The 23,619-nt window shown below is 41.5% G+C and overlaps 1 protein-coding gene across 4 annotated transcripts in view; it reads right to left on the bottom strand.

Annotated features, from left to right (window-relative positions):
• Positions 1-17,280: 17,280 nt before the first annotated feature.
• Positions 17,281-23,619, bottom strand: part of LOC121276383 (glycoprotein-N-acetylgalactosamine 3-beta-galactosyltransferase 1-like) — a 45,142-nt gene continuing 38,803 nt past the window's right edge. For all 4 annotated transcript variants that reach the window (XM_041184720.1, XM_041184721.1, XM_041184722.1 and 1 more), the window contains exon 4: positions 17,281-22,654. In XM_041184720.1, the coding sequence (XP_041040654.1) occupies positions 22,505-22,654 (150 nt within the window). In that variant the 3' untranslated portion in view covers positions 17,281-22,504. The remainder of the gene's footprint in view (positions 22,655-23,619) is intronic.

The following is a 23,619-nucleotide window of genomic DNA, read 5'->3' as shown; positions in this document are numbered from 1 at the left end:
TACAATGTCATCTTATAACTCCTGTTAGATTGCTTTTGAACTCCTCCTTTCAGTTGCAGTTACTGTTTTATTTTTATTTGAATCCTGTTAGTACCTGTCAGTCACAGGTGTTTCACTGCCATGTTCAACAGCCTGTCCTATCCAATAGGATGCATTCCTTTAGAATTCCCGCTGCCCTCTGGGAACTGGGCAAACAAAGAGAATTCCTGGAGGATGCTGTTTGTCTGTATCTTAGGCACATGGTACCAACCCACTCTTACCCTGGAAGGGTGATCCACTCATTCAATTAGATCCCTTTGGGCAAGTCACAGGACTTTTGGTGAGACACTTCACTCTCCATCTTGGGATTGGGCTCGTAAGGTGATATTTGTTCTTCCAATCAATCCTATTGTGCTGCGAGTTGGAAAAACACACCCAGGCCTGAATTTTACCTGTGGTGGGCATGCGTGATTGGCGGGTCCAGGAGTGGTTGGGAAATGGAGCGCCGGCCACAATCGGCCCCTGACCACAATTTCACACGGGCTGGCCAATTAACGGCCAGCCAGCATGAAACGCGCGCTGAAATGCTCAGCGCTGCTGGGGTGGGTGTGGGAGGAGGGCGGGTGATGATGTCACCGCAGGCGTGGGTGAGCGCTGCAAGAGAGCTCCCTGAAGGCAGAGCTCAGGGAGCTGCAGACATGAAAATGCCCAAATAAAGGATTTAAAAGCTGAAAAAAGTGTCCATGCATCACAATCAATCACCTGAAAATATAGCTGGTAAAATGCTGCCCACAGATATTTATTTTTATTTCATAATGGAAATTTCATCCCACCCTTGGATGAGGTTTGATGAAAAACGCAAAGGCCGCCTGGCTGATTCGCCTGTCCACCAACTGTAAGTTTGGACAAACCACAGAAGATCGGAGACAATTGAGCCGTCAATTAGCTTAATTGGCCTCTTAATTGTTGGTGGGCGTGCTTCTGACTTTTGTGTGCTCCCTCCGAGTGAAAAATTGCACGAATGCACGATGATGTCAGGATGCTCGCCTGACGTCTTCTCGCACGATTTTATGCCCAATCGGGTTGGGTGTGTGCTCACCCACGAGACATCAAATTCTGCCCACAGTGACAGACGTGCACAGCTTGCACATCAACCAAGATGTCAGTAAGAGAACCTGCATCATGCAGCTAGGTTGTGTTTCAACTGGGATGGGTGGAGTGCACGAATTATCAAGCCCCACTACTCTGCAGGCCATACCATTAATCTAAATGTTTAATTTTCTCAACAAAATGGCCAGTTATTTACCTATGCTTCTAGTGCCCAGAAGAAAAGAGACTCTGACTAAGCTTCTTTCAAAAAACTCAGAATGATTAATTTATTATAAAACAAAACTCCTTTTAAACAAGTTTCAAGAACTGGTTGACACATGATTGTAATCTGGAAGTGGAACTAACTAACCCTTTTAAACTTCCCCAGCAAACATACAGACACAGATACACAGACAAACAAAAGACACACAGGTAGTTTCTGCAGAGTCGGACGGATGGAAAAAAAACTTTCTTAGAAAGAAATAAAATTAAAGTTCACAGAGGCATGATGCTGTCAGTCTGAAGTTCCCTTGGGTGAAGATGTGCCACTGGGCCCAGTAGATGTCAGGAAGTTCACCAACGATGCTTCAGCATGAAGGAGAGTATAGCTGGACCAATTCTTCCTGTCTCAGCAAGTGAGTCCAAAATTATGCAGACAGATGAGGATTATCTGGCTACAGGTCGAGAACCACGCGTGGTTTCACAAAGCAGAGGGAGAGTGATCGAGCTAGTCAGGGTAACCTTCTGTTCTTGACCTTTCTCCAGCAAGACTGAAAGCAAAACCACAGGTTTAAACTTAAAGTTTGTCTCTGCCATGTGATTGCCTTTTCATCTTCCAGCTTTTCATTAATTAAAGTTCTTTGCAGTTTAAAACAAACAAACAGCTCCCTCTCAAGTACCATATAGCTCAGGTGATTTCTTGGAAGAGGCCTGCTTGTTGACAGTTCCATGGTGAACTTATGACCCTTGTAAAAAAACTCTCGGGCAGTCTCCAATGTCCAAACAATGCAATGTCCTCTCATATTTTAACAAAGAAAAATCCAGTTCAAAAAGATATGATTCTAACAGTTGTTACAAATTGACTCTGATGTTAGGACCCTGAAAGAAACGAGCATGGCAAAATTTCTAATTCAACGTTACATCTTGATGTGTATCAAAAGGGCATGTGTATGCATGAAGTACAAAGTATGTGCAATAAAGTTGTGCAAGATTTTTGTTTGGTATGGGCACAAAAATAGTGAGCAACCATTATGTCAGACAAAAATAATGATTCTCCTGTTTCCTTATCAAATTCTTTTCCAGTTCTCACAGACACTTTACGCTGTGTTAAGCTAAATTACAACTTGCAACCAAGAATGTCACCATGATGTCCTTCAATAATCCAAAGGATCAAATTCAGCACCTTTCTTAATGTTAGTTGTATCTTAATTGTGTGTTTAACTGTATACAGGCGAGGGACATTAACTTTGGATTCACATGTGCCCCTATAAATAGGAACAGTCTGAAACTGTTGTTGGATTAAGAGATACATCACTCACTCATTTACCCACTTGTTTGATATTACCTGGGCCACCCATTGGCAGGAAAGCAGGCAGATGGACCCATAAAGTAGGATGCTGTGTCATCGGCTTCATATCTTCCACCAGCTCGCCCAACCCACCATGATTTTACAAGCAGCAGTGGAGATATTGGGTGGACCATCTGTCTGTGGTCCAATTGAAATTTTTAATTGGCAATTAATGCCCATTTAAGGTCCTCATCCTGCTTGGCCTAAATAGCCAAGTGGTTATGGTACTGGGTTTGTAACCCCAAGATCAAGAGTTCAAATCTCACGATAGCAAACTATGAAACAATGTAACTTCATCTGAATAGGAACAGATGGAAATGTGTTTGTACTTGAAAGAGTTACAACCTAACAGGCAGCAGGAGAGGCCTGCAGCCAACCTGAAGCCCAGCAGGCTTCTGGCCAGCAAACATGGAGGTGGCTGTCCCCTTTTCCAGTCCTCACTGATAATCAGAGGCCCCCCACAAAATTTCCCTTACAATGCCCACCATTCCCGCCCCCCTCCCCCCAACCAACGTCCTGTCCAACATTCCTGCCACCCCCTTGCTGGGGGCTCCTAGACTGGCTCTAACAAGGTCCTGGATCCAGGGCATTGGGCCTCCTGCAGTAGCAGCAATGGCCACCACTCCTGATGGTACTGCTGGTACTGCAGAGCCGCCAGCCTCCAATTAGCCTGGAGGTCTATGAGGTGGGACGTCCACCCTGCTACAGGAGGAAGTCCCACCTCGTTCTAAGTAAAGGCCCTTGGCTGTAAAAGTAAAGCAGAGCGAGATGGCCAAGCAGAGACGGGCTCACCAAATCCTATCCCTATCTCTTATGTTTATTTTCAGCTTAATATGCTACTGCTATCTGAATTCCTAACTGAAACCAACAAAAACTCTTTTAACAGTTGTACATCAGTAGAATTAATAATCCTCTCAGAGAGACTTTTATTAAAAGAAATGTATTATTTTTGCCTGAATAAAGCTTTTAAAATTTGCCATCCAGACTTTTTTCAGATAGTTTTGAAAAATGACCAACTGGTTGTATTGGAAACCGAGAGAGAAGTATTAGCTTAATAGCCAATAATGATTCTGCTGCAAGGGCATCTTGATTCCATGAAGCTATGTAAATATACTGGTTCGATGTAGTGGATAATGCCCATGTCCTAATTACTGCACAGTAATGTGCCATAAGCAGGAAGGAGGGACAATGTACACTTTTGAGATATTGATCAAAAAATAAAACAGTAATTCAGACACCCATCTTGTTGTAGTTATAGAAATAAAATCCTGTCTACTGTGCTGCATCAAGGCAGAAGTGTAACATTCTCTACTGCGCCCAAGCAGCTTCCCACTTCACTAGCCAGCACTGAGAAGCACGCACAAAGGTAGACATGACTCACGTCTAACTCCACCTCTGTTTGAAAGTTCCTGTAGGCAGTATCAGTGAAAATATGAAGGCTATTCAGGTAATTCCAGGTACAAATTGACATTTTAACATTTATTATATTCTTGCTGAACCATCATGAGCCTCAGGTCTTGATTGTTTTCTATTAAATGTAGAATAGCTGCCAAGCTTGGGCCAGAATTTTGACGTTGGCATGCGGCGGAGGGCCTGACACGCTTACGCATAAAATGACACGCGGTGATGCCACCGTGCGCACCCACGTCACTGTGCGTCCCGACGTCACTGTGCGTCCCGAAGTCACCGTGCGCCCCCACATCACCGTGCGCCCCCACATCACTGTGCGCACCCACATCACCGTGTGCCCCCACATCACTGTGCGCACCCACATCACCGTGCGCCCCGACGTCACCGTGCGTCCCCACGTCACCGTGCGCCCCGACATCACCGTGCACCCCCACTTCACCGTGCACCCCCACGACACCATCCGCCCCGACGTCACTGTGCGCCTCCACGTCACTGTGCGCCCCGATGTCACCGTGCACCCCCACATCACCGTGCGCCCCCACGTCACCGTCTGCCCCGACGTCACCATGCGTCCCAACGTCACCGTGCGTCCCGACGTCACCGTGCGTCCCGACGTCACCGTGCGCCCCCACGTCACCGTGCGCCCCGATGTCACCGTGCGCCCCCACGTCACCATGCGCCCCCACGTCACCGTGCGTCCCCACGTCACCGTGCGCCCCCACGTCACCGTGCGCCCCGACGTCACCATGCGCCCCCATGTCACCGTGCGCCCCCACGTCACCATGCGCCCCGACGTCACCATGCACCATCGCGATATTTCAGTGGGCGGGCGCTATGAGCTCTGATGCTTGCCAGCCATTAATTAACAGGATCTCTTTTCAAATGGATTACTAATCACAGATAACTCTTGAAATTATAGTATCATACAGCTTTCAAAATTAAAGTGGTACATGTAAAGAATGCTTCAATAATGCTTTTAAGAAAACAGGTATTTTCTAAAGCTAAGTGCGATGGGGGTGTCTGTTTTACACTGCAGTCATTCCATCTATGGTGTGATATTTGACAATGACACTCATAAATGATTGACAGCTACTTGATCCAATCTACGCTTTGCCAACAATTGGTCTCTCACCAATCAGAAATAGAAGTGGGATAATTTTTATAGATTTTTTAAGGAAATATATATATGTGCATGACAGTTTGTATAATACAATAAATTAAAATTAATAAGTGACGGACGCAATCCAGTGTTCTTTTAATTGGTTAAAACGTAAGTCTAATGTTGCAGAAACTACTGGGGAACTGCTGAGCAACCCAGTTTGAACCATTGTTCTAGTACGTCATCCAAGTGGCCATGTTTGATGTGCAAAATATCAACAATTATTTTTGCAAGGTTGGAGAAATGGAGTGGGGGAAGAAAATCAATATATATACATGTCATAGAAAGGATGTCAATGGGTTTAAAAGCCTAAATACCAGTCAATATGATAGACTGATTAAATAAAACTGGAAATGCACATCACGTTGAGCAGCATCTGCAAAGAGAAATCATCAGATTGAAAGTTAATGGACTGGTCAACCAGTTATTGTTCTTCTCTCTTTACAGTTGTAGACACACCTGCATGAGTTCCAACATTTTACGTTTCTCTTTCAGATTTCCAGCATTTGCCATTATTTCTTTTTTATTTTATTGATTTGACCAGATGAGATTGCTGCTGGATGAGCCCCTCTGAAGCAGACAGCTTACTTCACATCTACTTGGAATGTGACATAAAATGTACAATTGTTCTGACATGGCTTGCTATCCAGAAGGTATTTAGCTCTCGAGGATTCAATAACTGAAATTCAATCTCATCAACTGCCCATTTTGCTTGAGCATGTGTGAGGGTATTTCCACACCAACTGTCATATCAGATTAATTAGAACGTTGCTGGCCGTGTCTCTGTTGGGAGAATGACTCCAAGTTCATGAAATTAATCCAATGTGCTCTTCCTGTTTTTAAAAAAACTCAAAATGACTGTTTTGGGATGAACAAGGTAAATGTGGCAAATAAATTTGCATATTTGTTACAAATTGAAACTCTTAAGTCAAACCGTAGGATAATTTTGGAAGCACTTCAGAGAATGTGGAAAATTATTGCCAGGAAGGTTTGGCTATTGTCTTGGGAAACCGAAAGAGAAAAGAAAAGAAACTGAGTGCTCGATGCTCATACTAACTTTAAAAAAAATGTTGCCCTGGCCTGTTTATTACCCTGATATTAACTGGATAGAAGAGGCAGGTAAAAGGGATAAGGGAATAGAGTTCCGACAAAATGTACGGGACTCCTTTTAGCCCAATATGTAAAAAGCCCAACATGGGAAGATTCACTATTGGACCTAATAATGGGGAATAAATTAGAGCAGGTAAGAGAAATAAAAGAAGGGGAACATTTAGGTAATAGTAACCATAATATAAAGTGATTTAAGGTAACAAAGAGAAGGAAGAAATATGACAAAACCAGGTGAATAGATTGGAGAAAAGTTGATTTTGAGGGGATGACCTGAAATTAGACTGAAGTGGTAAATGAGGAACAAGCATGAAAGGTTATTAGGTTATTATGTAGCACAATAGTAGATTGAAACAAAAAGAGATAGGTATGTTTAACTTTTCAATTCATGATGTATCAAGTGGTTTTCTTTAAGAAATATGCCAGCTTTGAAATGGTTTCTGTAGCAAAAACAAAAATTCATTTTCTAGGCTAAAGTGTATTGCTTGCCAATGGACAACAGCAATTTCAAATCTCAATTCATAGTCACTACCCAGACTAATACCATCCCTCCAACATTACTTGCTTCTACCTATACTGAAACATTTATCTATATTTTGTCATCTCCACACTTTAATTTTATTCGTTCAGGGGATATGGCCACTCCACAGTGCTCTTACTGATTGAAGTAGAGATCACATCTATATTTAAGAAAATACATATTATATATTTTTTTTTGAATGATGGGGGAATGAAAGGATCTAGGAACAATAGACACATGGGATTAGGACAATTGCTTGTGTGGAAGACAAAAACTGGCACAAACTGGTTTATTGATCCATTGCCTTGCAATTTTGAAGTAAATTAATGCTGACACAGTGGAGTGCTATATAATGAATCATACCTGATTCCTGGATATGGGCCACTGATATGCGTAATGAAGTGACCTTATGATGTAAACCCTCTGTGTCCTTGTAGGTTATGGTTTGTGACTTGGATGGAAATGTGTAGGTAGGGGTATTTCCGTGCACCTGCTGCCCTTGCTCTTCTAGCTGGTAGAGGTCACGGGTTAGGAAGGTGCTGCCAAAGGAGCCTTGATGAGTTGCTGCAATGCATCTTGTGTGCCAGTGGTGGAGACAGTGGGCAGAATTTTGCCCTTGGTGGGCGTGCAGGCCCCACTGGCTCGGTGGCGGCGGACAGCTGACCCCCGCCATCAAAACGGGTCCCGCCACCATTTTGATTGGGTGTGCCAATTAAGGCCTGCCAGCAGCCTACCCGACAGGAAGCACTATGCACTTCCTGTGCAGGTTGGGGGGGTGGCGGGGGGGTGGGGTGGGGGGTGGTTGGAGGGGTGGTGGGGGGGTGAATCCCCCAGCTGTCAAAGTGTGCTCTTTCGCACATGCTGTCTCAAAGTGCTGTCTCAGGGAGATTTGTGACCGTGTATAAAACTTAAAAAATAGAGAAATAAAATTAGTATTAACATGACTCCCTTATGTGACAATGTCACACGAGATGGGATATGTTAATAAATATCACATTTATTAAAGTTTTTAAAAAGGAACATGAAACCTCATCCCGCCAGTGGATGAGGTTTCATGTTTTTTCAGAAGCCCGCTGGGGCTCCTGGCCTGCCCTTCAACCTTAAGGTTGGACGGGCAGGGCCTTTAACGACTTTAATTAGCCTGTCAATGGCCTCAATTGGCCACTGACAGGTCAGCGGGCGGACAGCTGATTTCACTGTCCACCTGCCTTCCTGAAAATTTAACGAGACCGGGATGACATCATCCCACATCATTTTCCTGTCGGCAACCAGGCCCCGCCCCCAAATCGCCGATGGGAAAATTCTGGCCAGTGAATATTTAAGGTAGTGAATAAGGTGCTGATCAAGCAGGCTGCTTTTTCCCAGAGGGTGTCGAGCTTCTTGATTATTATTGGAGCTGCACTCATCCAGGCAAATGGAGAGATTTCCATCACACTCCTGTCTTGTGCCTTGTAGATGGTGGACAGGCTTTGGGAATGAGGAGCAAATCAGCACAGAATCCTCAGCCTCTGACCTGTCCTTATAACCTGTATTTATATGGTTGGTCCAGTTCAGTTTCTGGACAATGGTGACGCCTAGGAGATTGGTGGTGGGGGATTCAGTGATGGTACTGCCATTGAATGTCAAAGGGAGATGGTTAAATTCTCTCTTGTTGGAGATGGTCATTGCCTGACACTTGTATGACATGAATGTTACCTGCCGCTTATCAGCCAAAGTCTGAGTGTTGTCTAGGTCTTTATGCATGCGGGTGCAGACTGCTTCATTATCTGATGAGTTGTGTGTGGAACTGAACACTGCGCAATCATCAGCGAGCATCCCCACTTCTGGGTTATGATAAAGGGAAGGTCATTGATGACGCAGTTGAAGATGGTTGGGCCCAGGACACTACCCTGAGGAACTCCTGCAGCAATGTCCTTGGCTGAGATGATCAGCCTCCCAAAACCACAACCATCTTCTTTGTGTCAGGTATGACTCCAACCAGTGGAGAGTTTTCCCCCCCAATTCTTATTGATTTTAATTTTGCTATGGCTTCTTAATGCCACTGTCATGACAGTGTTTTTTATGACAGCATTATGAATTTCAAAATAATCTGTATTTTAGGGTTGCTTTCAAAAACTTTGAGCTGACTAAAAAAATACTTAAACAAAAAATACTTAAACTTCTCATGTGGATTCAGCACTTACCACCGAGATGTGGACCAGACTATGTTTACCTCAAGATGATTCACAAAAGACATTTGGAATTCAATGGGTCCTCAAACAGACAATGGCTAAGATTGGCCCCAGGACTGGTCTAAGCAGTTTCCTTATTTGGAACATGATTCAGCATTGTTGAGACAGTGGCCTACAAAAGGCAGATCCGCAGTGAACCATTTGATACATCTTCAGAGAAGTAGATGACAGCTTCAACCCAGGAAGAGAGGGAGAGACATCCAAAAATAGCGAATAGTCTGCTGCAAGTACCTGGGCAGTTTGAAGGTATCACACCTGCAGAACCAGAGAAGCAAGGGGCTTCTCCCATCCCTATAAACCTGATTCTGCCTACTAAGCTCTCTGTGAAAGGAACCTCCAGAAAGCCAACTGTGGAAGCCATCACAGCCCCAGAGACAAACCTACAACCTCAAAGCCTTCACTTCAGACAACGCAACATTTCAACTTCAAAAATTACCAGGCCTGGTTTGAACAATAAAGACTGTACTGATTCCATTTTTATAAATATTGTTTTATCTTAATTTTTAACTAATCTTTGTGTGCATTTGTGTTAGCAACGTTATCTTTTCTTAAGTAACTTCCAGAACATTAGAGTGAAATAAAGTAACTCTTTTCCTTTTTAAGTAAAAGATCTTTGCTGCTATGTTGTTTTAAATTGTATTGGACCAATGCTGTAATGATATCTGGAGCTGAGTGATCCTGGCAGAACTGAAACTGACCATTGGTGAGAAAGTTATTGAGAACATCATCAATTACACCTTGAATGAGTAAACAGGAGATATTTGGTCAGACTTGGATTTGTCCTGCTTTTTGTGGACAATACAACTTTCCACATTATCAAGTAGATACCAGTGTTGTAGCTGTACTGGAACAGCTTGGCTAGGAGCACAGCTGGTTCTGGAGCTCAAGTCTTCAGCACTACAGCTGGGATATTGTCAGGACCCATAGCGTTTGCTGTAAACAGTGCAGTCAGCCATTTCTTGATATCAAATTGAGTGAATCAGTTGGCTGGAGACTGGCACCTGTGATGCTAGGAACCTTAGGAAGAGGTTGTGATGGATCATCCACTCAGCACTTATGGCTGATGATGGTTGAAAACACTTCAGCCTTGTCTTTTGCACTGACTTGATGGGCTCCCCCATCATTGAGGATAGGGATGTTAATGGAATCTTCTGCTCTGGTTAGTTGTTTAATTGTCCACCATTATTTTCAACTGGATGTGGCAAAACTGCAAAGCTTTGATCGCATCCATTGGATGTGGATTACTTGGCTTTGTCTATAGTATGCTGCTTCTACTATTTGGCATGTTTGTAGTCCTGAGCTGTAGCTTAACCAGGTTATCACCTCCTCTTGAGGTATGCTTAGTGCTGCTCCTTGCACAATAATATAAGCAAATTGCTGTGGATGCTGGAGATCTGAAATAAAAATAGAAAGTGCTGGAAAAACTCAGCAGGTCTGGCAGCATCTTTGGAGAGAGAAAGAGAGTTAACATTTCAAGTCCAATATGGCTCTTCATCTCCAGAGGGCAGTTCTGAAGAAGAGTTATATTCAACTTGAAACATTAACTCTGTTTCTCTCTCCACAGATGCTGCCAGCCTTGCTGAGTTTTTCTAGCTCCTAGCGTAACTTCTGCACTCCTCTCTGAACGAAGATTCATCCCCTGACTTGATGGCAATTGCAGAGTGAGGGAAATACTGGGCCAAGATTTTAAAGATTGTGGTGGAATAGAATTCTGCCATTGTTGATGACCCAAAGCGCTTCATGGAGGCCCAGTTTTGAGCAGCTACATCTGATCTGAACCTATCCCATTTAGCATAGTGTTAGTGCTATACAACACAATGGAGGATATCCTTAGTGTGAAGACAAGACTTTGTCTCCACAAGGATTGTGCTGTGGTCACTCCTTACCAACACAGTTATGGCAGATGCATATGTGACAAGTAAATTGGCGAGTACAAGGTCAAGTAGGTTGCTCCCTCATGTTGGTTCTTTAACCACCTATCTCAGATCCAGACTGGCATATATGTCCTTCAGGACTTGACAAGCTCGGTCAGTAGTGGTGCTACCAAGCCGTGGTTGGTGAAGGAAATTGAAGTCCCCCACCCAAAGTACATTCTGTGGCTTTGCTACCATCAATGCTTCTTCCAAGTGTTCAACATGAAGGAGTGCTGATTCATCAGCTGAGGAAGAGATAATCAGCAGATTTCCTTACCCGTGTTTGATCTGATGCCATGAGATTTCATGGGGTCCAGAGGGAAGTTAGGGAATGGAGACATGGTGATAATGTTACTGGATTAGTAGTCCAGAGGTGTGTTTTAATGCTCTGTGGACATGAGTTCAAATTCCATCAAAGGATCTGAGAGAATTTAAATGTAATTAATTCAATCTGGATTAAGAAGCTGGTCTCAGTAATGATCATCATAAAACTACCATAATGTGATCAATATTCCTCTGGTTCAATAATGTCCTTTAGTGAAGGAACGCTGCTGTCTTACTCATAATGGCCTACATATGCCTCCAACTTCACAGTGTGGGATTGCGTGCCCTCTGAAATGGCCTAGCAAGCCACACAATTGTATAAAACCACTCCAGAAAAGACAAATAGGACCAGACTGACCACCTGGCATCAGATTTGACAAAGGCACACTCAGACCAGTTACCCTGCAAAGCCCCCTCACTACCATCTGGAGTTTGTGCGAAAATTGAGAAAGTTGGCTTGCAAGCTGGTCAAGCAACAGCCTGACATTCAAACTCACAGAATCATAAATTAAAGCCAATGTCCCAGACTCTTCCATCACCATTCCTGGATATGTCCTGTCCCACCAGGACAGACCCACTGGAAGTGGCAGCTGTGGTATATAGTTGGTTAGAAATGGCGCTGGAAATATCTAACATTAACTTGATTACTCCAACACTCTTTGGGAATTGGGAAGAGGAAATGCATCTGGAAGTATAAGTGGTAATGTTTCTACATTTTCCCATTCATAACTCCTCTAGACTCATCCTTTGTTTCTTTACTTGTCCCATTACCACTCCCTTTGGCTTGGCACCATGAAACTTTATGTCATTCAATCTATCCTGCACTGCACTCTATCACAGCCCTTCCTATTTGTTCTTCCCATCACCCACCGCGCTCCCCCCATCTCACTTATTCAAAACCTTTTGAATCTTTTTTTCAGTTCTACTGAAACATCATCAACCTGAAATGTTAACGCTACTTCTCTCTTCATGGAATATTTTGTATTTTCAAAATCGTCTCTGGCCATTTTACACATAGGAATTTCTTCTCTAAACAGTTCATCTTCCTGTTAAACATTCCAAGAAATACTTACTGATATCATCTATTCTCAACAATTAAACTGCTTATTTCATGGGAGATTCATTTTTATACAGCCAGGAGTTTGAGGGGGTGGGGGCGCAGTTTGAGCAAAAACATGTGAGGGAACTTTACAACAACAGCAGCAACTTCACACAGATAATACTCAAAAGGTATATGGTGAGATAATTACCTTAATAAAATCCTTATTTCTGAGGTACTCTGTGAAGCAGCAGGACACTATATATATCTAACAACTCTTTAAAAAGCTTTGGACAAGAAATGGAGCTCACTGGGGCGCACAGAGTGAACTTCCTCCGGAAGTATGCAGAGCAGGCAGATCATGACGTCAATTAGTGTGCAATGCCAGTGGTGCCATTTTGGAGCTCAACACTCCAGCAAATACTCCTTCTTAAACGTGGACATTTGAACATGCATTCAGCAGCTGGAGGGATCACCCCCATCAGCACTATTTAAAGGGATCATCAACTACTTACAGGTGAGTTGCTGATTGATTTTTTTATGGCTGTTGATGTGGCTCTACAAGTGTTTGGTGTTTTCTGTAGTTTCCAAATTATCAGACGACTTAACCAACATCCAGTAGTGGTTGAGCAGGCTTTGCCTAAATAGCCAAGTGGTTATGGTACTGGGTTTGTAACCCCAAGATCAAGAGTTCACATCTCACAATGGCAAACTATGAAACAAAGTAACTTCATCTGAAACAGATAGAAACGGGTTTGTACTCGAAAGAGTTACTCTGTAGGCTTGGCCTAAACAGCCAAGTGGTTATGGTACTGGGCTTGTAACCCCAAGATCAAGAGTTCAAATCTCACAATGGCAAACTATGAAACAATGTAACTTCATCTGAATAGGAACAGATGGAAACATGTTTGTACTTGAGTTACTGGCTGAGCAGAAATTTCCTCCAATTAAATAATAAGACTGAAGTCATTGTTTATGATCTCCCCGCCAAACTCTGCTTCCACGCTTCTGACTTCATCCCTATCCCTGGCAACAGTATGTGCTTAAGAGTCTGTTTCTCAACCTTTGTTTCACATTTGACCCCGAGATGAGTTTCAGATCACATATTCGTGGAATCACTAAGGCATATTCTATTCCATAACATTGTCTGACTTGAGCCTTGTAACAGCTTATCTGCTGCTGAAACCCTCATTCATGCCTTCGATGCCATTAGACCTGACAATTCCAACACACTCCTGGCTGGGTACCCATTTCTACTTGCCCCACTTGAGGTTACCCAAAACTTTGCTGCCCAAGTCTCAACTCACAACACATTTGTAGTAATTATGGTTTTATTTAGTGTGTAATGTAACCTTTAAGAATAATTGTTTTTAGGCAAGATCACATAATCTGTAGTAACCAATAGGACAGCACGGGCTACCTCAGAGTCAGTGTAGAGATAGGGTTGGAATTGAAAGCACACATGTAGTTGATGCTGTGTACATTGTAGATAAACTTGAATTTCCACCCAAGAAGTGTCTGCTGATCAACTTTAGCATTAATAGTACAACTCGGCCACCCTACATCAAATTCCCATTCATCCATCACCCTGTGCCCAGTTACCTACATTGGGTCCCGGTCAAGAACGGTTTGATTTTAAAATTCTCATCCATGTAATCTTTCTCATGTAATCTCCTCCAGCCTCACAGCCATCCAAGATATCTATGTTCCTCTAATTCTGGCCTCTTGAGCATCGTTGATTTTAATTCTCTACCATTGGCACTTGCTCCTTCATTGACCTAGGCCCCAAGTTCAGGGGTATCCTCCCTACACCTTTCTGTCTTACTTTCCAACTTTAACATACTCCTTAAAACTTACCTCTTTGACCAAGGTTTTGGTCATCTGACCTAATGGGCTGGGTTTTCAAAAGTCCATGAGGGTGAGGTCTGGTGCGGGCACGCATTGAAAATCATGATCATGAATGGGTGACACTGTATCCCAGCACCTCAGGAATGTAATGTGATTTCAAAGAGATGGCAGGAAGGGGGGAGCTGGCAACCCACGTGCTTCCAATTAACAGATTGCTGAGCTTGTTAGGATTCTGGGGAGCAACAGCTTGAAACCTTCAAGTAAGAAGCAAAGGGAAAATGAGGGTCTGGGACACATTGGAGCGCAGCTATTATGAATACAGTGCAGAGCCATGTGTGCCTAGAAATGAATTGTTCAACTGTTATGAGAAATAGGAGATTTAAACTTAGCTGCTCAACAGTGGTGCAAGGTACTGAGAGGCTTGTGTTTGCAAACATTGTGTAAGATTTTGGGTTTGGGAACCACAGGTACCTAAGATAGGCAGTCAAGTATTTGTAAGAAATTTTAAGGTAGTTTATTAAGAAGCAACAGTTTAGATATGATCTGTGCGCTAACTAGATAGGAAAAGTATATGACCTGTGACAGTGGAGAATGGTTCACTGGTCCCAGAGGATGAATAAGTAAGAGTAAGCTGATCTCAGCAGCTGTAACGGCAGCAATCAGTTTCTAATCACAGTGTTAGGGAACTCTTCCCCCTTCTTCCTTGCTCTTTCCTGGTCCACCGTGCACCTGAACAAGGCGGCTGCCTGATGAGGGCTGTCCCCTGCATCTGAGCACTCGTTAATACACTTTATTTCTAGGGGCTGCTAGTTTACCCTACCTCAATCACCTGTTCAAACTCTTCTGGTCAATGAATACAGAACAGGTATCCAAGATGTCAGGGTAGTCACTTCTCCCCTGTCCATCGCTTTGGTTTGAGGTCACTTTTTAATATTTTTTACATCCGAACATAAGAATTACATCAGGAGTAGGCCCCTTGAGCCTGTTCCGCCTTTCAATAAGATCATGGCCGATCTGACTGTAACTCAACTCCACATTCCTGCCTTCCCCGCTAACCTCTCATCCCCTTGTTTATCAAGAATCTACATAACTCTGCCTTAAAAATATTCAAACACTTTGTTTCCACTGCCTTCTAAGGAAGAGAGGTCCAAAGTCTCAAAGCCTTCAGAGAAAAAATTCTCCTCATCTCTGTCTTAAATGAGTGACCCCTTATTTTTCAAGTGACCCTTAGTTCTAGATTATCCCACAACAGGATATTTCCTGTTAGCTAGCCAATCTTCCATCCATGCCGATATATTAGCCCCCACGTCATGAGCTTTTATTTTCCGCAATAACCTTTGACGTGGCACTTTATGAAATGCCTTCTGGAAATCTAAGTACAGTACATCCACTGAATTCAGGAGTAATGAATCCACCAAGATCTTTAGAGATTTTAAAAATTAAATTAAGATATTTATTAACAAAATAAAAGATTTCAAGCACATACATAAGACTACAATTACTTAATACTAAAACAAATCCTAAAATTCCTAATTGACCTGGATCCCAGTTACACACCTGCTTTAAGGCAACAGTCCAAAATAGAATCTATATTTAAAACAAAATCAGCAAGTTAACAAAGTACCCACTTGACAGTGGAATTCCAAATGGCTTCCCCACCTTCAGTTACTTTACATAGCAGACTTATGCACAAATGGCTGGTGGCTTCTTGAAGGCTGTTGCACACACTCCTGTTAGATCTTACATGGCCCTCTCCTCACATGCCCTTTCATTCTCCTTTCTATATGTTTCTCTCTCTTTAATATGTAAATTCTATTGTTCTATATTTCTTTGAAAGTGTATCTTCCACATAATACAAAAACTTTCAAATTGCCAATATTGTCAGTAACCTTTGGGGAAAATAAACACACTTCTTAGCCTTGCTTATCTGGCTAGTTGTAAACAGACTAATATCCTTTTGGAATCCAACAATCCCTTAATTTACCTAAAAAAAATTTAAATTCCCTTCACACTTAACATGCTAAGCCAGCATCCATGTTTACTCATTAGCATCTCAAGCGCATTTCAACACCTAGCTTCTTTTGATGATTTCAAGCTTGCAGTCTACTTGACCCCAAATGTAATTAAATCACACAAATACAATTATAATCACACCCATAAACCTGCTTCACAATAAACCAAAACAAATTATGAAAATTATTATACTTTCATCACATACTGCCAGCAGTTCTGTGAATTTCTTAAAGAGGCCAATTGTCAACATGCAGACCTCTGGCCCTCTAGCATCACTCCTACATCCAAGGAGGATTTTTAAAAATCTTTCATGGATTGAGTGTCACTGGCAAATGTTTTGGTCAGAGCTTCAGTTCTCCACCCTTGCTTCCATGAACAGCCTATGTGGGCCGGGGAGACTTCTTAACTTTGAGTAATGCCAACACATGTAGCACCTCATCATCTATATTTATCTCATTCAATATCTCTTCCTCCTCCTCTATCGCGAATTTAACTTCATCTGTCTTCACAAAAGCAAACTAAAAATGCTCATCAGTACCTCAGTTATGCCCTCTACCTCACTAAGATTTCCTTTATTGTATCGAATTGGTCCCACCATTTTCCTTTAACTATCATTTTACTTTTTAGATGCTAATAAAATATTTTTTTTAGTTCCCTGTTATGATGCTACTAATCTTTTCTCATACTCTCTTTTTGTTCTTCTTGTATCCTTTTTTACTGTATTCTGTGTCTGACATTTGTCTTAAACTTCCTTTTTCAGTCTTATTTTAAAACTGTTTCATTTGTCATCCAGGGAGTTGCATCTTGAAGAGTCCAGGTTACTTTTTGCCGACAACTATTGTACCTTTTCTCATATACACTCTTGAGAGGTCACCCATTTTCCTGCCTTGAGAAGGACTGCAGCCCGGATCTGTATAGCATATTTCATATCCATTTTAAAAATATTAATAATAGAGCAGGACTAAGACATACCAAAGACAATTTCAAATGAAAACATTCAATTCACTGCAAGTGGACAAAACTCCAGAAAAATTTTTATTCTCAAATATTCTTATCCTTAAAAGGACTGTTAAATGATATATTTCATGAAATAAAACTTCATTTTATTCAAATCATAACATTTAAAGTGATGTACAGAAAGGTTCATTATAAACAATGTGTAATCACTGAAAGGAAACATATAAATGTAAAATTCAAGACAGTGGCAAATTTCATGAGCAACTTACAACAGATTGACAAAAGCAATATATTATTTTATCTTTACAGATGTGAGCATTAAAAATAAAATTGAAAAGCCTCAGAAATTTGAAACATGCTAGATCTCAAGAGCTAAAAATTACCAATTTTAACACAAAAGGAATCAACTGCATTTTATGACAGTATTTAGGTGGCATTATTTTGCTTTTAAGAATCAAAAACAAACATGTGATTCAAATAACAATATTCTAAATTTGTAGGAAGTTGGAGTTTCATAATTCATTAAACTGAGTTTGTTAATCCACAACAAACTCATTTACTAGTGTCTCTTGGCCCTTATAGTAATTTCCCATAAACTTAGTAACCATGTAAAACAGTGTAAAAGAACATCCCATCCAAAATATTAACTATACTGTGGAGTATTCTTGTTCATTCCAGCAGGAGACTAGCTGTTAAACAGCAACTTTTACGTCTGTAGAGATCAATTCAAGTTTACATTATAAGCTTGCCTCAGTCAACAAAAGCAACCCTAAAACTTGGATAGCTGCTGACAGTGACTGAAGGACTTTCTGGGTGGCTTAGTGAGCAAAATCTCATCCATAGCAAATCCAAATGGTCGCAATTACAGCACTTGGCTCTAACAATAGTAAGTTAGCAGCTGATCCATACTTTCCCCATTGATAGCATGTAGAACCAAATATCAAAGAGCTGGCCATAGCTACTAAATGTGTTTCACAGTATACATGGGCAGACTTGGCACTGATGGAATTATATCAATTATAGAGACCTACATTGGGAATGGTTCAATAATAAATTCAATCAGTGATCATTCCTGGCAATGAAGTTAGAAGAATAACTAAATCAACTGCAAGAGTAAAGGCTGATGCTAACAAAGGGAATTCATTACATCATTACTCAAACTATAGTGAAATTTCACTACTATACACATGTAAAAAAAACATACTAAATTTCAGAACACACAAAAATAAACTCTTAAATGCATAAAATTGTCTTGATCAAAGCATCAAGCACACTTATTACAAAAGGTAACAGACACCCACACACACACATCCACAATTTCTGATCATAGCTGCATCCTCCTGTTTAGTTACAATAATTTTTCCCATGAGCATAATCTGTACACCTGGGTTTTGGCCCCAGTGTAAAACAAACAGTAGGTCAAGTTGTTTCAGATTTCCAGCATCTGCAGTATTTTGCTTTTATCTTAGTAGATCAAGTTGGTTTGTTTTCATTAAAAAATGTCTACTGACAGACCATATTAATACCTAGGGCAGAATTTCACCCTTGTCAGGTGGGCTTGGTGGGGGCGGTCGAGAAGCCTGAAGGCAATTTCACGAGCCAGCCGATTAAGGCCCGCCCAGCGTGAAGCGAAAGCGGCAGCGCTCAGCGCTGCCTATGTGGGTGGGGAGAGGAGTGTGAGCAGGGCAAGCACGAAGATCGTGCATGCACATGAGTACATGTTTCATAATCACCCCGAGGCATGGAGCATAAAAAATAAGAAAAATGTCATGAAACATGTCCCCTTATGTGACTCTGTCACATGAGCAGGCTCATTATTAATTAGGTTTAAAATTTTTATTTCATTTTTATCTGCTTTAGGAAATCTCATCCCGCCTGTGGATGAGGTTTCCTAAAAAGTGCAAAGGCCGCTTGGCCTTTTTGCCTGCCTGCCAACCGTAAGGTTAGATAGACAGCGAAAAATTCAACTTAATTGATAATTTACTGGCCTTATCAGGTCTTTTGTTGGCAGGCGCGCTGCCAACACTGGCGCGCGCGCACCAAACGAAATATCGCGCGACTGCGCTTTGACGTCGGGACATTCGCCCAAAGTCAATGCGCTTCATTTTACACTCGAGCAGGTCGGGCAAGCGCTAAAAATTTTGCCCCAGTTATTTCACCCTTTAAATAAAGAAAATGCTGCACACAAAATAGCTACGGTATGACATTCACCATACAAAACTTTGCATTTGAATGAATGCAAATAGACTTTCCACAAGTTGAAATATTCTAAGTAACTTCATGTGGATGCTTTTTTAAAAAAATGCATTTCTAATGGTGGGTACTTTTAATGCTGAAAATTCATCTCAAAAAATATTTTTCAACTACTGGCCCCACATACAGAGGAAACTTTGTCAATATTTGGAACATGAAACCGGTCCAACTGATTGCACTATTTTTCTTTGTTCGCCTGAGGTTTTGAAGCAAATAGTCAAAACATCAAGTAAACTAGATAGCTTTTTTTAAACAGACTAGCATCACATAACTCATCTTAAAGCAAATCTTAACTTATCTTTCTCTTTCAACTGCTTAATGATGTAATGTGCATTTCCATCATTGTACTTTTGACTACAGAAATATTTTTCTTTGGAAACATATGTTACAGCAAGAAAACAAGGTTACAAACTGACTACCTGCAAGGAAGAAAAAGAACTTGAGTCTTGAAATTGTGCTGTAGGTAGTGACTCAACACTAATATTTTGTTCTTCTGCTCTCTTCTATTCATATTTAAAAATCAATGTGTTGCTGCCTCCTTTAAAGACCAGAGAAATTATAAATTAATGCATTAACGTTGATATCTTTTATCTCACAGCATAATTTCATGGCCTTATTACCAGAGACAAGCAGGAAATTAGTACTGTTTGCATATGGTCTGGCCTGATTTATTAATATCCAAAATAAATTAGGCAGATATAATGGAATGTTGTAGCAAGCTGTTAAAAGTGTACTTGAATAAAAATTTATACTTGAAAGAGGACAGGATTAAGGTTAACTAAAATGGAATTCCAAATTGTCTTGATGCCAGCTTTAAAACACTTTGATATCAGAACTAAAATGTAAAGTTCCTTGTATTAAGCCAGAGTTGTGAAGCAATGTAGATCTATTAGTTTAGCACTCATTTTCATTTGTTCATTATGCTTTTTACCTCCTTGTGGCATAGTTTTGTCCAGGTGGAAAATAATGCATGGAAGAGGTCAGTTAATACTGTAGATATTGGATAGTTTCTACTAATTAACAATTGTGCAGTGACACTGAACAAAGTTATTCATTCAGCTCATCTTTACAAACAATAACATTAAATAAGCATGCATAGAAGAGTATTTTTGTATCCATTAAAATGTGTAGTGCACAGCAATTACACTGTTACTCCAAAAACATTTCACATCATGTTTTCCATCTCTCACAAAATCAACCACAAAATCATTTATTTAAAATTAAGAGATAATCCCCATATGAGCTGTGTAAACAGGGCACCCAGACATACGAAAAGTCAAATATTTTCCCAGAATCTATATACAGGTAGTGCATTTGTATAAAATACTCTCCTTTATACAAGTGAGAATTGAAAATCCGAATCAATACCAATTTCCAACTCCAATCATTAGCTTACATAGTGAGATGACTTTGACATTGGTGTTAAAAGCATGTTCATGTTATTTACAAATTGCTTGGTAGTAGACTTGTTTGCTTTCAGATAAGAGAACAAGAACCAGAACATTTCTATTCAATGAATTATTCAGACTGGTACAAAACTTAATCCCTGTCATCAAATGTTCCTAAATCTAATTTCTTTTTTTTATTAGAGATTCAATACCAAATCCAACAACTGTAGTGGTATAATTTAAAAGTAGGAAATCTGCAGCTTTTAACTTAACAGTCATAAAGTGTATTTTCAGATTACATAGATGCATGCCTAATCCATGTTGCTTTAAAAAAATGATTTCTGAGGTGTGGCATTGTTTAAGGCAAATTGAAGAGCTTTAAAAATGTCTTTACAAACAGGTGGTTAGAATATTATATTCTCTAAACCCATATGGAAGCAGAGTTCATCAAATCTTTGGGAATTAGATAGGTTTTTGACATTAGAAATGTTAGGAGGGCATGGTTGGAGAAAAAATTGTGGGATTGAACAAATTACTTCATGAAGTGAAAAATTTGCATAGGCAGACAAAATAGCCTGTTTCTATGCTATAAAGTCAATCCTGGGTGGCCCTCAACATATTCAGGCTAAAGACACTGATTTCACAAATGCAACTTTAAACTGAGTGCAGTACCTGTTATAGGTTTAATATTTAAAAAATAAAAGTAAATATTGCAAGGCTATAGGAAGAGTGCAGAGGAGAATAACTAATTGGATAGCTCTAGTTGTCACAGGTACAAAAAGGCAAAATGCAAGATTCTATGGCGATAATCTTGACTGTGTGAGATGGTATAAATGGGTGATAGTGAACTGGCAGCCCATTTTACATTTCTCCCCATTTTTTATTTCCACTGATGTTAAATTTACCCCCAAACTTCCAAAAAGTCACTTTTAACTTCAATTATGTATGTATGATCATTAATTACCACCTGGACAACATATGTAATGGCAAAGATTAAATTTTTATGGTTCCACCAAATATCCTACCCTTCATTACCCCTTCTGTCTTGAGTCTTACGGGGGGTACAGTTCCAAAAACTATTGCAGTTCTCCAGTGTTGTCCCAAATGGCCATTTAGGTGTGTGACACAGAGCAGTTGTTCACCTACAAATGTCACTATCTGATCTTATTTCCATCCAATGTGCATGTTTCCAGCAGGAATCACTGTGATCAGAAATCGAAAATCTGAATGTTCTTAATCCTTCCTAGCCCAGCAAAACTGAAGCCAACTGTGGTGGTCTCAACTGTTGCTGAGTTTAGGTAACTCAGCTAAGTCTGGCAATTAATTTAGTTACATTTCTACTCTGTGACTAAACACCAAGAGTCAAGGTAGTATATTTTCCACTAAGCCATGGGAGAGCTATAAATGCTTTTATTTATAATGATACAAAATTTTTTGCTAGCTACTTCAAGCCAGCAGAAAATACAATTGAAAGTAATCTGATTGGTGCCATCAGCTATTAATTTCCATTCATGTGAATTCTAACCTTACATATAATTCTGTTGCATTGTAAGGCTTGTATGGTCCAGTGTAACTTGCATGAAGAGAAGTTCTAAAACATTTTTGATGATTATCAAAGTCTTCATCATTAATTTCTAACATTTGCATGTTTACAACTTCTTTAATTGCTGTATGTCTGAAACAGAACCAGTACAGAACTGATTTTGTTTACTCCAGCTTCTTTGGTAGGGAGTCTGGATTATACCTAAACCTGTAGCCATAAGGTCGTAGATGGTAAGTCATGTATTCCAAATAGTACATGGTCTTGGGATCAATGTAGTGAAATGACACTGCCAGATCAGAACAGCATCCAGGACCCTGAGAAGAAAAAAAACTGCATCAAAAAAAATTCAAATGTGTAAATCTGGTACCACATTTTTAAACAAAGGCTAAGTGCCTATTGAGTAAAACTATCAGCAGTCTGTGGTTGGAGGAGCAGCAAACATCAGCAGTAGTGAGACTACGGTGGAAAAAGGGGGTTTCAAGAGGAGGAGTGACAAAGAGAGCGGCTGGCTGGGCATGAGGGTGTCAGGGGGCTAGCAGGGCATGTGGGTGGCAGAGAGCCTGGCAAGACACCTGGGACAGAGGGGCTGGCGGGGCATGTGGGGAGAGAGATGTTACGGGGCATGTTCGGAGAGACAGAGGCTGAGAAGGCTGGGTGGGCGTATACAGAGGGAGAGTGCAATGGGGGGAGAGGGAGCACGGAAGGGGAGAGAGCACGGGGGGGGGTCGAGAGAGAGCGCGGGGGGGGAGAGAGAGCGCTGGGGGGAGAGAGAGAGCGAGCGCGAGAGAGAGAGAGCGAGCGTGAGAGAGAGAGAGCAAGCGCGAGAGAGAGAGCGAGCGCGAGAGAGAGAGCGAGCGCGAGAGAGAGAGCGAACGAGAGAGAGCGAGCGCGAGAGAGACAGAGCGAGCGCAAGAGTGAGAGAGCGCGAGAGTGCGAGAACGAGAGGGTGCGCGAGAGAGAGAATGCGCGAGAGAGAAAGAGCACAATAGAGAGAGAGAGCACAATAGAGAGAGCGAGCACGAGAGAGTGAGCGCGGGAGGGAATGCAAGAGAGATAGAGTGCGAGAGAGAGAGCGCAAGATGGAGAGAGAATATGAGAGAGTGAAGGCGAGACCGAGCGATAGGAGATGCGAGACCGAGCGAGAGGAGAAGCGAGACCGAGCGAGAGGAGACGCGAGACAGAGCAAGAGGAGACGCGAGACCGAGCGAGAGGAGAAGCGAGACCGAGCGAGAGGAGACGCGAGACAGAGCGAGAGAAGACGCGAGACAGAGCGAGAGAA

The sequence above is a fragment of the Carcharodon carcharias genome, chromosome 3 (genome assembly GCF_017639515.1).
Source record: "Carcharodon carcharias isolate sCarCar2 chromosome 3, sCarCar2.pri, whole genome shotgun sequence".
Taxonomy (NCBI): domain Eukaryota; kingdom Metazoa; phylum Chordata; class Chondrichthyes; order Lamniformes; family Lamnidae; genus Carcharodon; species Carcharodon carcharias.
The sequence above is the reverse complement of the archived record's forward strand: the minus strand, read 5'-3'. Positions and strand labels throughout refer to the sequence as shown.